The sequence below is a fragment of the Camarhynchus parvulus genome, chromosome 23 (assembly GCF_901933205.1).
Source record: "Camarhynchus parvulus chromosome 23, STF_HiC, whole genome shotgun sequence".
Lineage (NCBI taxonomy): Eukaryota > Metazoa > Chordata > Aves > Passeriformes > Thraupidae > Camarhynchus > Camarhynchus parvulus.
The window spans coordinates 2265389-2279362 of NC_044593.1; the positions used below are offsets into that span (position 1 = coordinate 2265389).

At 50.6% G+C, this 13974-nt stretch overlaps 1 protein-coding gene across 1 annotated transcript in view; it reads right to left on the minus strand.

Annotated features, from left to right (window-relative positions):
- Positions 1-13974, minus strand: part of CSMD2 (CUB and Sushi multiple domains 2) — a 250322-nt gene that overhangs the window by 77407 nt on the left and 158941 nt on the right. Inside the window, exons 16-21 of the mRNA XM_030964453.1 lie at positions 10401-10539; positions 9192-9379; positions 7572-7760; positions 6367-6483; positions 3508-3723; positions 690-878 (exon numbers count right to left, since the gene is read on the minus strand). Of these exons, the coding sequence (XP_030820313.1) occupies positions 690-878; positions 3508-3723; positions 6367-6483; positions 7572-7760; positions 9192-9379; positions 10401-10539 (1038 nt within the window). The remainder of the gene's footprint in view (positions 1-689; positions 879-3507; positions 3724-6366; positions 6484-7571; positions 7761-9191; positions 9380-10400; positions 10540-13974) is intronic.

The window sequence follows — 13974 nt, forward strand, 5'->3', positions numbered from 1 at the left end:
TCCACCTTGGGGGACGTCACCAACCCCAGGGGTGTTCCCATCCATCCCAGGGATGTCACCCATCCCAGGAATGCCTCCCATCCATCCCAGGGGACATCACCATCCCATCCATCCCAGGGGATGTCACCCATCCACCTTGGGGGACATCACCAATCCCAGGGGTGCTCTCATCTACCCTGGGGGATGTCACCCCTCCATCCTAGGGATGTCACCCATCCCAGCTCCCATCCATCCCAGGGGTGCTCCCAACCATCCCAGAGACGTCGCCCATCCCAGGAATGTCACCCCTCCATCCCAGGGGATGTCACCCATCCCAGGGGATGTCACCCCTCCATCCCAGGGGATGTCCGCCATCCCAGGGGATGTCAGCCATCCCAGTGGTGCTCCCATCCATCCCAGGAATGTCACCCATCCATCCTGGGAATGTCACCCATCCAGGGGATGTCACCCCTCTACCCCAAGGGTGCTCCCATCTATCTCACGGGATGTCACCCCTCCACCCAGGGGACGTCACCCATCCCAGGACTGCTCCCATCCACCTTGGAGGATGTCACCCATCCCAGGGGATTGTCACCCCTCCGCCCAGGGGCCATCACCCACCCCAGGGCTGCTCCCACCCATCCCTGCCCACCTCAGGAGTGCAGCACAGCGGGGCCAGCCAAGCAAAATGAAAGCACATGACCACCTACCAACACACCTTGGCAGAGGCGCGCTCCACACTCGCCGTCTCCCGCCCAGGCAGGTGATGCGCGCCGCGCCCTCCAGCCGGTACCCGGGGAAGCACGAGAAGCTCAGCACGTCCCCCACCCCGAACTGCAGCCCCTTCCTGATGCTGTAGGCCGGCACTTCGGGCTCGTCACACGGCTCCAGGTCGTACTCTGGAGGGGAAAAATGGCGTTTGTGGGATGGGAGATGGGTTCTGACCTCCACGGAGAGGAGACGAGGATTCAAGGGAGCTCTGAGCTTTGACTCGGCTGCATTTTCCAGAGAGGATGGAAAACTGAGGATGGAATCCTGTTTGGGCCATGAAAATCCATCTGGATTTCATCCCCCCCACACAACTCAAGGGTTCTGTACTCCCTGGAGAGGACACGAGGATTCAAGGGAGCTTTGATCCAGCTGCAGTGAACCCATGAGGATTCTAAGCCATGAAAATCCACCTGGATTTCACCCCAAAACCTACAGCTCAGGGGTTCTGTCGTCCCTGGAGAGGAGATGAGGATCCAAGGCAGCTCTGAGCTTTGATCCAGCTGCATTTTGCAGGCAGGAATGAAAAAATGAGTATGGAATCCTGTTTGGGCCATGAAAACCCACCTGGATTTCACTCCAACCTAAAACTCAGGGGTTCTGTCCTCCCTGGAGACGAGGACAGACATGGACATGAAGGATCCAAGAACATGAGGATCCAAGGGAGCTCTGAGCTTTGATCTAACTGCAATGAATCCATGAGGATGGAATCCTGTTTGAGCCATGAAAATCCGTCCAGATGTCACCCCAACCTGAAACTCAGGGGTTCGGTCCTCCACAGAGAGAACACAAGGATCCGAAGCAGCTTTGATCCAGTGAATCCATGAGGATTCTAAACAATGAAAATCCACCTGGATTTCACCCCCACCTACAGCTCAAGGATTCTGTACTCTCTGGAGAGAACACGAAGATCCAAAGGAGCTCTGAGCCTTGATCCAGCTGCAGTGAACCCCATGAGGATTCTAAACAATGAAAATCCACCTAGATTTCACCCCCCACATACAGCTCAAGGATTCTGTACTCTCTGGAGAGAACACGAAGATCCAAAGGAGCTCTGAGCCTTGATCCAGCTGCAGTGAACCCATGAGGATTCCAATTCCCCCTCCACCTACAACTCCCCCCCAGCCCCTGCATCCCAACCACCTCCAAAGGCAACAGGTCCCGGTCCCTGTCACAGTGACAGGGCTGGGGATGGGGATTTGTCACTGTCCCTGTGCTGCAGCCCAGAGAGGATGGATTGATCCGGGTGGGATTTCTGCTGCCTCTCCATTTCTAATCCTGGAAATGGATGATCCTGCCCAGGGAATGCAGGAGGACACTGAAGCTGCTGCTCCAAGAAAGGTCACGTAGGATTTTGGCCAACAGCCAAACTGAAATCTCTGACCCCAAAGCAGCCTGAAGGAAAACTCCTTTGAGGGTGTTTTTGGCAAAATCTCCAAGTCCAAAGCCTGTATGTTAACATATATATATGTAAAGGGAGCTAAAAATAGAACTGACTCCTGGTTTTGCTTTTCAAGATAGGAAAGAAACCTTGAAATACACTGAAAATGAGAGTTATAATTAGAGGCGAGCTTTTGAAAGGCAAAAAGCCATTTTCCCCTCATCAAAATGGGAGTTAATTGGAAATTTTCTGACTGGTTTCCACATGCAAATCCCTGACTTCAGAGGCCAGGAACAAAGGCACTGGGAACCAGGTTTCAGCTGCATCTATGGCAACAGCTCTGCCCGTCGGGGAGGGTGCCAGACCAAGCTCCACAGGAAAAATGGGAATTTCTCTCCTTCCCTGGGCGCTGAAGTGGCAGCTCAGGACTGGGAAGGACACGGGGACAGAGGCAAGAACAGCAATAAAGCTCCTGTCCTTCACTGATTCACAGCCATGAGCTGCCCTGCAGTGCCACATGTCCCTTTTTTGGGTCCCTCTCCAAGTCCCCATGCTCCTCCTGACAGACAGCTGCTGAAAAATCAGGATTTCCTTTGAAAAATCTGCATTTTGGATCAGCACACCCACTCAGAGCCACCATCACCATGATGGCTGAGCAAGCACAGCTCAGCCTGGGATTGCTGGGACTTCTCTGGGCAGGGATTGTTTCCCTCAGCCTCCTCCTGGCTCCTGGAGTCAGGAAAATCTGGATCAGAGCCCTGCTGGGTGCAGCAGGATGAGGCTCCCATCTGGTAGCACAGCAAGGAAAAACGAGGGGAAAGAGGGAAAAGGGGAAAAGGAGGGAAAGGGGGGAAAAGGGGGGAAAAAAGGGGAAAAAGGGGGAAAGTGGGGAAAGGAGGGGAAAGAGGGGAGGGAAAGAGGGGAAGGAGAAAAGGAAAGGGAGGAAAGGGAGGAAAAGGGAAGGACGAAATGGGGAAGGAGGAAAAGGGGAAGGAGAGAAAGGGAAGGGAGGAAAAGAGAATGGAGGAAAAGGAAAGGAAAGGAAAGGAAAGGAAAGGAAAGGAAAGGAAAGGAAAGGAAAGGAAAGGAAAGGAAAGGAAAGGAAAGGAAAGGAAAGGAAAGGAAAGGAAAGGAAAGGAAAGGAAAGGAAAGGAAAGGAAAGGAAAGGAAAGGAAAGGAAAGGAAAGGAAAGGAAAGGAAAGGAAAGGAAAGGAAAGGAAAGGGGAAGGGAGGAAAGGGGAAGGGAGGAAAAGGAAAGGGAGGAAAAGGGGAAAGAAGAAAAGGAGAGAAGGGAGGAGGGAGGGAAAGAAAATAAGGAAAAGAAGGAAGGGACAGAAGGAAAGGAGGCACAGAGGGAAGGCTTGGGCAGCCGCTGTCACCTGAGAAGGTGATGTTGAAGCCCTCGTAGGACATGGAGAAGTCGGAGATGAGGCGGATCTGGGCCGCGAAGTTGCCGAAGAGCCCCGCGCTGAGCGGGGCCGGCAGCCGCGAGCCCGTCAGCTGCTTCAGGGGCTGGGCAAAGCTGGAGTTCTCCGTGATCAGCAGGTAATCGTGCCCGTTCTCCAGGTGGAACGTGTGGAAGGTGAAGAACACACCTGCAGAGAGAGGGGAAACCACGGGTGGGGTCATCCCGGCGCCCAACCCCTGCTCCCCGCCGAGGGCAGGGGGAAAATCACACTGAAATCGTGGATTTGGTTCTGGTGGAAAGAAAATCAGTAAAAACCCTAAACCTGGGGTGTGGGAGCAGGGACAGGCTCTGGAAATGCTGGATTCCTGTGCCCTTGTCAGGATGACACAAACTGGCTCCAGGGACAGAGCAGCAGCTGAGGGAGCAGCCCAGGGGAGCGTTTTATTCTAGAAGTGACTTTTAAATGGAGAGCAGCAAGGCTGGAGCTGGGAGGGCTCGAAAATGAGCGTGTTCCAGAAGGAATTCCTGCCGGGAAAAACAGGATTTAATCCCAGCCTCAAGGTCAGGGAGGCTTTTCCAGAAGTGTGTCAGAGGTGCAGCTGCAAGGACCTTCCCATCATGGGGTGAATTAGAGAATTTGGGTGGGAATGACCTTAAAAATGGCTTTATTCCATCCCCCTACCATGAGAAGGGCCACCTTCCCCTAAACCCTACTTTTATTCACCTTTTCTTGCCCAAAATAAACCCCACAGCAGCTCCAGCCACGGAAACGCCAGCCAAACACAGCGAAACTATTTTGCCTCTTCCTCCCAAATTCAATTTGAACGACTCGAAACATTTGGGGAGAAGGCTGTGACCTTGCAGCATTTGTAAATGAGCCAGAGAGGAGTAATGGATTACTTAAAGTCCCCTTCACACCTCCAGACACACAATGGGAAGCACTTCAGGCTCCTCCAGGAGCCTCCAGCGAGGTGATTTTTCATGCTGGAATTCAAACACCATTAGAAACACTCATTCTCTGGAAAATAATTCCAGCTTGGAAATAAAAAATAATAAAAAAAAAAAAAAATCAACAAAAAAAAGGCAGTGAGAGCAGGAGCCAGGCAGGATCTGAGCTCAGGAACTCTGTCACAGCATTGTCACACCGACTTAACAAGGCAAGGAGACGCCAAGCAATAAAAAGCCTTTTTGCATTTAGATGGATTTTTCCATCCTGATCTCCCAGCTCGGGGCAGGCTCCCGAGCCCCTGCTCGTGTGGGATTGGGATTGATCCTGCCCAGAACCCCTCTGGAAACCCCAGGATGGAATCTGGGCTTTGGGAGAGATCCCTGCTTGGTTTGACCAGGTTATTTCATTTAACCCAATAATTCCCACCCCGAGGGCTGGCCCTGCGTGCCACCATTCCCAAAATATCCCAAAGAAACAGCAGGAAACCTGCAGAGAAAGCCCAGAGGAAGATCCTCCTCCTTGCTGCCCATTCCCTATTGATTTCTGGAGATCAGGGAAAGCTCTGGGGATCCAATATCCGACCCCACAGCACCAAATTCCAGCTGAATATTCCATTTATTTATCCTTGGCCCTCTCCAAGTTCTTCCTGGAGCTTTGCTGCTCACATGGAGCTCCTCCTTTCCAAGAAGTGAAGGTCAGAGAGGCTGGAAACCAACAAAGAGCTTTTCCCATGGGATTGGGAATGAAGGAATTGTGGGATCATCCCAACCTTTATCCCTCACTGCCCTTCAGGGTCTCAGAAGGATTTTTATGACCCAGAGCTTAGGACTGACCTTGATAACTCTTTCTTTACATTCATTCTGTGGAGAACGTTTTTTAGTCTGCAAAATTCCACAAAAGCAGGAAACTTCCAAGAGTTTCCAAATTGTTTGTTATTTCTACCAGAAGCACAAAACAGAAATAGATCTGACCCGAAAACTGGGATGTGGGGAATGCAAAATGACTTTATTCTCCCCTGACAGCAAATTTAAACCCTCAGCTTTAGCAAACCCAGCTTAAGGAACAGAAATAACATTACCCCTCTGGAATCAGCACAAGAATAATTCAGTTATCCTGGAGAACATGCCCAAATTCCAAGTTTTTTAAAGTAAAAACTCCAAGCAGAGGGCACGAGGCTCCTCCAGCACTGAAGGATTGTGGAACTGTAGCAAAAAGGGCTAATTATAAACTCATTTTTAAGGATTTGTGACCAATTAAACCTTTGCTCTGGTCTGCAATTTACTGTGGCACAAAACATCTCTGCAAACACAAGGTTGGGCTTTTTTTTTTTTTTTTCCCCTCCCCCCCATTCTCCGCAGAAGAAACAGCAAAACAAATTAAAGGAGAAAGAAATCACTTTGAAGCAGTGAGATTAAAAATAATGGTCTCTCTTTAGGCATTTAAATACCTTTAAAATTAAACTGCTTTTAAACTCCACTTGCACAGCCTGGGAGTCCATAAAGCGTCACAGGAATTGTTGGAGCGGTTGGGGCAATTCCAGGACTCGTGTGGTGGCCGTGTGGGAGATATTCCCAAAAAACCTTGGAGGGGAGGAGCTGAGCACCTCCAGAAATCCCTCAGGAGGGGCAGATTCCTCCCTGTGACAGGGAATGGTGTCAGGATATCCACATCCTGCCTTTCAGGATGGGGCCACCGAGGTCTGGAACAGGAGGTAACACAAAGCTCTGTCTGATAATAATTTTCCCTTTAAAAGGATAGAAGAGGTGACATCAAAACCCTCTCTGGATTTTGTCCAGGGACAATGGAATCATCATTCCCGAGAGGAACTCTTGGTTCCCACAGGGAAAAGTTTCTCTGCCGCTGCCTCAGTCCTCTCCTCACCTTTGCCGTGGGATGTTTCTATGGTCCACGTGCAGTTCAAGTTGTTGGGATAAAAATCAGGGAAGCCTGGGGAGAGGATGGTGCCACTGGAGCCACGGATGTAGCCCCCACAGAGAGCTAAAAACACCAAAAACAAGGAGAGAAAGGGTTCAATAATCCAGAATCTTTCACAAGCTGGGAGGAAAAAGTAAAAGCAAAACCCAACTCAGGATGATCCAACAAAAGAGAATGATCGACCCAAATCCAATACACCCAAACTGGGTTTGTTGGACAAAACCCAACAAAATCCATGGGCAGACCCACCAAAATCCAACAAAACCCACTGATTTAATGCCGCTGGGAGGTTTCCAGCTGCTGCTTTGGCAGTGGGTGTGCAGGGGAAGGGTTTCCAGCAGGTGGAACCAACAAAAAGAGGAAAATCCAACAAAAGAGAATGATCGACCCGAATCAAATCAACCCATATTGGGTTTTGTTGGACAAAATCCAACAAAATCCATGGACAGACCCAGCAAAATCCAACAAAACTCATGGATTTATTGCCACTGGGAGCTTTCCAGCTGCTGCTTTGGCAGTGGGGAAGGGATTCCAGCAGGTGGAACCACAATCCTTGTGGGATCCAACAAAAAGAGGAAAATCCAAAAGAGACTGATGGACCCAAAATTGGGTTTTCTTGGTCGAAATCCATCAAAACCCATGGACTGAATGCCACTGGGAGTTCTCCAGCTGCTGCTTTGGCAGTGGGGAAGGGATTCCAGCAGGTGGAACCACCATCCCTGTGGGATCCAACAAAAAGAGGAAAATCCAAGAAAATTCATGGACAGACCCACCAAAATCCAACAAAACTCATGGATTTAATGCCACTGGGAGCTCTCCAGCTGCTGCTTTGGCAGTGGGTGTGCATGGGAAGGTTTCCAGCAGGTGGAACCACAATCCTTGTGGGACCCAACAAAAAGAGGAAAATCCAAAAAGAGACCGATCGACCCAAATCCAATCAACCCAAACTGGGTTTTATTGGTCGAAATCCATCAAAACCCATGGACTGAATGCCACTGGGAGCTCTCCAGCTGCTGCTTTGGCAGTGGGTGTGCATGGGAAGGTTTCCAGCAGCTGGAACCACCGTGGGATCCACCTCTGGATATTGCCACCCTGTGAGCTCAGCTCTGCCTCCCAACACCAAGAGCATCCTGCAGCAGAGCCTTCCTCACCCTCACAGCTGGGCAGGGGCCGGCTCCACTGGAAGTTGGGCTCACACTCCAGGGCCTCAGCGTCACTCAGGGTGTAGCCAGGGTCACAGCTGAACGTCACCAGGGCTCCCACGTAGAAATCGTTGCCGTGGCGCTGCCCGTTCACTGGGATGCCGGGGTCCAGGCAGTGGTCGGACTGCAGCTTCACAGCTGGGCACAGAGAGCAGGGCACAGCCCTCAGGTGGGCACTGAGGAGCTCCGGGGAAGCTCAGCCCACCCGTGGGATCACCCCAAATCTTGGTGGTTAACCCCAAGGTCAGAGGGTGGAAGGGAGAGAGGGAATTCTTCAAGGGAGGGGATGGAGAGAGGGAAATGCTGAAAGTGAGGGGATGGAGAGAGGGAAATCCCTGAAATGAGAGGAGGAAAGGGAGAGAGGGAAATCCCTGAAATGAGGGGATGGAGAGAGGGAAATCCCTGAAATGAGGGGATGGAGAGAGGGAAATCTTCAAAGTGAGGGGATGGAGAGAGGGAAATGATCAAAGTGAGGGGATGGAGAGAGGGAAATCTTCAAAGTGAGCGGATGGAGAGAGGGAAATCCCTGAAATGAGAGGAGGAAAGGGGGAGAGGGAAATCCCAAAAGGGAGAGGATAAAGAGAGGGAAATCCCTGAAATGAGGGGATGGAGAGAGGGAAATCCCTGAAATGAGGGGATGGAGAGAGGGAATTGCCCCAAGGGAGGGAAGGAAATGGAGAGAGGAAAATTGCTGAAAAGAGGGGAGGAAATGGAGAGAGAAAAATCCCAAAACTGAGAGGATAAAGAGAGGGAAACCCTCAAAGTGAGAGGAGGAAATGGAGAGAGGAAAATCCCTGAAATGAGGGGACGGAGAGAGGGAAATCCTCAAAGTGAGGGGATGGAGAGAGGGCAGTCCCTGAAATGAGAGGAGGAAAGGGAGAGAGGGAAATCCCAAAAGGGAGAGGATAAAGAGAGGGAAATCCCTGAAATGAGGGGATGGAGAGAGGGAAATCTTCAAAGTGATAGAAGGAAAGGGAGAGAGGGAAATCCCTGAAATGAGGGGATGGAGAGAGGGAACTGCCCCAAGGGAGAGGAGGAAATGGAGAGGAGGAAATCGCTGAAATGAGGAGAGGAAATGGAGAGAGGAAAATTCCAAAAGTGAGAGGAAAAAGAGAGGGAAATCCTCCAAGTGAGAGGAGGAAAGGGAGAGAGGGAAATCTCTGACCTGAGAGGATGGAGAGAAGGAATTGCCCCAAGGGAGAGGAGGAAAGGGAGAGAGGAAAATCCCAAAAGTGAGAGGATAAAGAGAGGGAAATCCTCAAAGTGAGAGCAGGAAAGGGAGAGAGGAAAATCCCAAAAGTGAGAGGACGGAGAGAGGGAAATCCCTGAAATCGAGGGGATGGAGAGAAGGAATTCCCCCAAGGGAGGGGAGGCCAAACCAGTCTGGGATGCTGGGAAAAGCAGAAACTGCTCCTCCACTGGCAGCACCTTCCTTGAGCAGTGGGAGCTGCCTGGCACGGGGAAAACAAAACCCAGGGTGCCCTGAGGAGGCCGTGGTGCTGCTGGAGATTGGGAACTGCAGGGAATTGCAGGGAATTGCAGGGAATTGCACGAACAAGGGGCCCTTACTTTCATATCTGATCTGGAAGCCGATGTCAGAGTGGCTCTTGTCCGTGGTGAACAGGAGGTAGAGGTGGTTGCTGGTGCTGATCAGGAACTGGGGCACCTGCGTGCCGTCATAGACCCCAATCAGGGGAGAGGAGTAGGAGCGGCCATCCCTCACCTCCAGGGTGTCGTAATTCACCTCTGTCTTGAACCTGGAAGGGACAGGAGGAAAATGAAACCCCAGCACTGCTCCCTTCTCCTCATTCCCTCCTGGAACCGCCATGGGGGCAGGCGCGGGTCCTTTCTCCTGCCTGAGGGTCTCACTGGGGGCACCTCACACGTGTTTGGGGTTTTTTTGGGATCCTTAACCTCTTCATCTGCTGGCCCCCATCAGGCTGGCAGTGTCTCCAGGTGCTGGGGCAGCAAATGGAACAGAGCTGGGAGAGCCACGGAGCCCCAAATGTCACAGCAGCGGTGGCAGTGGCAGCTCCTCTCTGCTCTCTGGGGCGTTGCTGGCACTGCCAGGAATCCAAACAGCAGCTGGTTTTCAGGATATTTGGATTTATATCCATCTACGTGCCTGAACAAGCATTTTTTTTTATCTTGATTTCTTTTTTTTTGACAAATAATTAAACCACATATCCCTACATCATCCAAATCATTTGTCATCAATACGCTTCCAATTAACCTTCCTCTGTATTTCCTAGCATCAAAACCAATAACCATCATCATCATCACTCCACAACCACCCCAAACAAACACAGAATTAACTCCAGAACCAACCCTCCCCCCAAAAAAAAAAAAAAAACCAAAATACAAACCATGATGATAAATCATCGACCAATCGCCTGCCAAATTTTACGTTCTTGTAGAACCAGGGAATTTGGGGCAGAATCAGGGAATTTGGGGGTAGAGCCAGGGGATTTGGGGGCAGAGCAGGGAATTTGAGGGCAGAATCAGGGAATTTGGGGGCAGAATCAGGGAATTTGGGGGCAGAACAGGGAATTTGGGGCAGAACCAGGGAATTTGGGAGCAGAGCCAGGGAATTTTGGGCACAACAGGGATTTTGGGAGCAGAGCAGGGAATTTGGAGGCAGAACAGAGAATTTGGGGGCAGATCAAGGGAATTTGGGGCCGAACAGGGAATTTGGGGGCAGAACAGGGAATTTGGGGGCAGAGCAGGGAATTTGGGGGCAGAACCAGGGAATTTGGGGCTGCCCAAGGTGGTGAGCACCTGTCGAAGGTGATCTTGATGGGGTAGCCAGGCTGGGCCTCGATGACCCAGGCACAGCTCAGCGAGTCCTTGTAGAAGCCAGGCCAGCCTGGGGACAGGATGGTTCCACTGGGTGACGTCAGGTGGCCCCCACAGGGTGCTGGGGACACAAAAAAGGGACACAAATCACACAACTATCCAGGCTGGAAAAGACCTTCAGGCTCATCCAGCCCGATGCCACCTCTAAACCACATCCCTGAGCGCCACATCTTTAAAACTGGGGTGAAAAACGTCACAGAGTGCAGCACCGTGAGACGTCCCAACCCTCAAAACCCCTTCCCTGCATTTCCGTCCCTTCCACGAGTTAAAAAATCACCAGGAACTGCTCAGAAATTGCCTCTGCAGCTCCGAGAGCAGACACTGCCCCCACGGGAGCCAGCAGGGCTGACCTCGGGCCCCGCTCGGAGGGGACGCGGCGTAAAATAATGATTGGATAGAACAGCAGAGGGAACTGCAAGGTCACTCGGCATTTCAGGTGCCAGGAAAATCCCTCCCGGCCCTGCTAATTGAGTCATGGCTTTGCTGCCACCAGGGACATCACCAGGGCAGGGCGTTCATTCCATCCCGTGGTGCCCGGTGGCACCAGCAGGAGCTGCGGGCGTTTTTTTGTGTTTTCTGGGGAAAGGACACCGGGTCTGAGAGCGCAGAGGCACAAAAACCCCACAAAGGGCCAGGTTTTGTCCTCCAAGGAGTCAGCCAGGGCCAGCCCCAATGTCACCGTGCCCCTGTGCCACCCCGATGTCACCCTGCCCCTGTGCCACCCCAAAATGTGCCAATCCCAATGTCACCATGCCCCTGTGCCACCCCAAAATGTGCCAGCCCCTGTGCCACCCCAAAATGTGCCAATCTCAACGCCACCTGTGCCACCCCAAAATGTGCCAGCCCCAATGTCACCTGTGCCACCCCAAAATGTACCAATCCCAACGTCACCTGTGCCACCCCAAAATGTCCACCCAATGTCAGCCCCGTCCACCCCAAAATGTGCCACCCAATGTCACTGTGCACCCCAAAATGTGCCAATCCCAATGTCACCGCCCTGCCACCCCCAAAATGTGCCAGCCCCAATGTCACCTGTGCCAGCCCCAAAATGTGCCAATCCCAATGTCACCTGTGCCACCCCAAAATGTGCCAGCCCCAATGTCACCGTGCCCCTGTGCCACCCCAATGTCACCCTGCCCCTGTGCCACCCCAAAATGTGCCATCCCCAGCCCCAAAGCTCCCCTGCTGCTCTGAAGGGTGGCAGATCAAAGTCATTTGATCTCAGCTGGCTCCAAAGCAATTATTTTAATTATTTTTCCCTTCTGCCCCAAAGCTGCACGGTCTCCTGTCAGGATTTCCAGCCTTTTCTCTGTCTCCTTCATTCCCATTAATTTTTTTTTCTTTTTTCAAGTGCTGAGCAGGATTTTAGATCTCCGGGATTTTCTCCTTGCTTAAAAAGGGTAATTAAAAGGTCCAGACTGAAGGGTGAGTCAAAGAAATCACCAGAGTGATCAGGAGGAGAAGGCAGAAGGTTATCGAATATAAAAGTTGATTAGAAGTGTATTATTTAATGAATGTTTCCCTTCCAATACTTAAAAAAATGTAAATTTCAAGGCTTGTGCTTTGAAAGGAACCAAACTGAATTAAACCTGCATTTTGACAGGAGCAAAGTTACGTAAGAATACAAAAAGTCCAGCTTTTTATTCTGGACTTTTACATTTTATTATTTATTTATATAAAAGCTGTTGAAAACAATTGATTCCTTCCTTCAGTCCCAAAGACAACGGCCAGGACTGTGCAATTCCCGCTGCTCAGGCAATGCAGGGCCAATTAGTCCAATTATTTCTCAATATTCCAGGGCTGTTTCTCAAGAGCTCAGCACTTGTTATTCAAATTGCTGCAAATACCCGAGCAGAGCATGGCTTCCCTGAGAACACAGGGCACAGGAAGATTTTCAGTCCTAATGAGCTCCTTCTTCACTTCTCTTTTCCAGAGCAGAGGCTTGAAAGTCCTAAAAAAGCTTTGAAATCTGAATTTAAAGCCTTTAATTCAGCCCAGCTCCCCCCACAGCAGGGTTGGCTGTTGTGGGCAGGAGATGGAAACGCAGAATTTTTGTCTCTCAGCTGCCAGAGCCCATTGACAGAACTTCTGTCATTACATAAATATCAGATATTTTACATGGATCAAAAACCAGGATGGGAAAACATCACCCTGGATCTTCCGTTCCTTTTTGTTTCAGTTTCATTCCCTCCCTGACAGAAGCAGCAGGGAAGCTTTGAGGCATCACTAAACCAGAACCTTTTATTATTATTGTTATTGTTATTAGAAAAACACCTGCTGTAACAAGAACTGATCATCAAATCATCAAACAAACACAATAAAAATACTCCCCAGCCTTCATTCCACACACAAAATAAAATTGGAAAATAAACAGAGCTCAGGAATATTTGAACTGAAACTTCCTCCCCAGCAAACTCCTCCTTCCAGAGGGGTGGAAAATCCTGCAAAGTGTTGGCTGGATGATGTGGAACGTGAGAGTGAGACCCCGACAGGCAGAATCCTGATTCTGGACCCCAAAAGGCTGCAAAATTCCCCCAAAAAATCTCTGTCCCCAAAGGAATGTTCACCTGGAGAAGAGGAAGAGGAGGAGGAGAAGAGGAGGAGGAGAAGAGGAGCAAGAAGAGGAGAAGAGGATGAGGCGAAGAAGGAGAAGGAGGAGGAGGAGGAGGAGAAGAGGAGAAGGAGAAGAGGAAGGAAGAGGAGAGAGGAGAAGGAAAAGGAGAGAGGAGGAGAGAAGAAGGAGAAGGGGAGAAGAAGAATAGAAGAAGGAGAAGGAGAAGGAGAAGGAGAAGGAGAAGGAGAAGGAGAAGGAGAAGGAGAAGGAGAAGGAGAAGGAGAAGGAGAAGGAGAAGGAGAAGGAGAAGGAGAAGGAGAAGGAGAAGGAGAAGAGGAGGAGGAGGAAGAGAAGAGGAAGAGAAGAAGAGAATCTCTCTCCCACCAAGCTGGGAACATTGACCAGGAGAAGAGAAGCTCCAAGGAGACCTCAGAGCTCCTCCCTGCACCTAAAGGGGCTCCAGGAGAGTTGGAGAGGGACTGGGGACATGGGACAGGACACAGGGAATGGCTTCAAACTGGGAAAGGGGAGATTTGGGGATATTGGGAACGGATTCTTGGCTGTGAGGGTGGGGAGGAGCTGGGATGGAATTCCCAGAGCAGCTGTGGCCGCTCCAGGATCCAAGCCAAGCTTGGAGCCAAGGCCAAGCAGGAGCACCCTGGGACAACAGAGGTGTCCCTGCTGAGAGAATCATGGATTTGTCTTTCCAAACCAGCTGTGGGGCTGCTGGGAGATAAAACCAGCACTGGGAGAGATAAAAGAAACAATGGGAAGGATTTCACTGATTGGTGAATGGAAAAAAGATATTTGATTTTATAGATAAACTTTAGGTTTGCTGAGAAATGAAATTAGACATTGAGAGATGAAAGAAACAATGGGGAAGAAAAACCTCTAAATTCTGTAAGAATTAAAAATTTAAAAGGAAGGGTTGTACATTAGAGG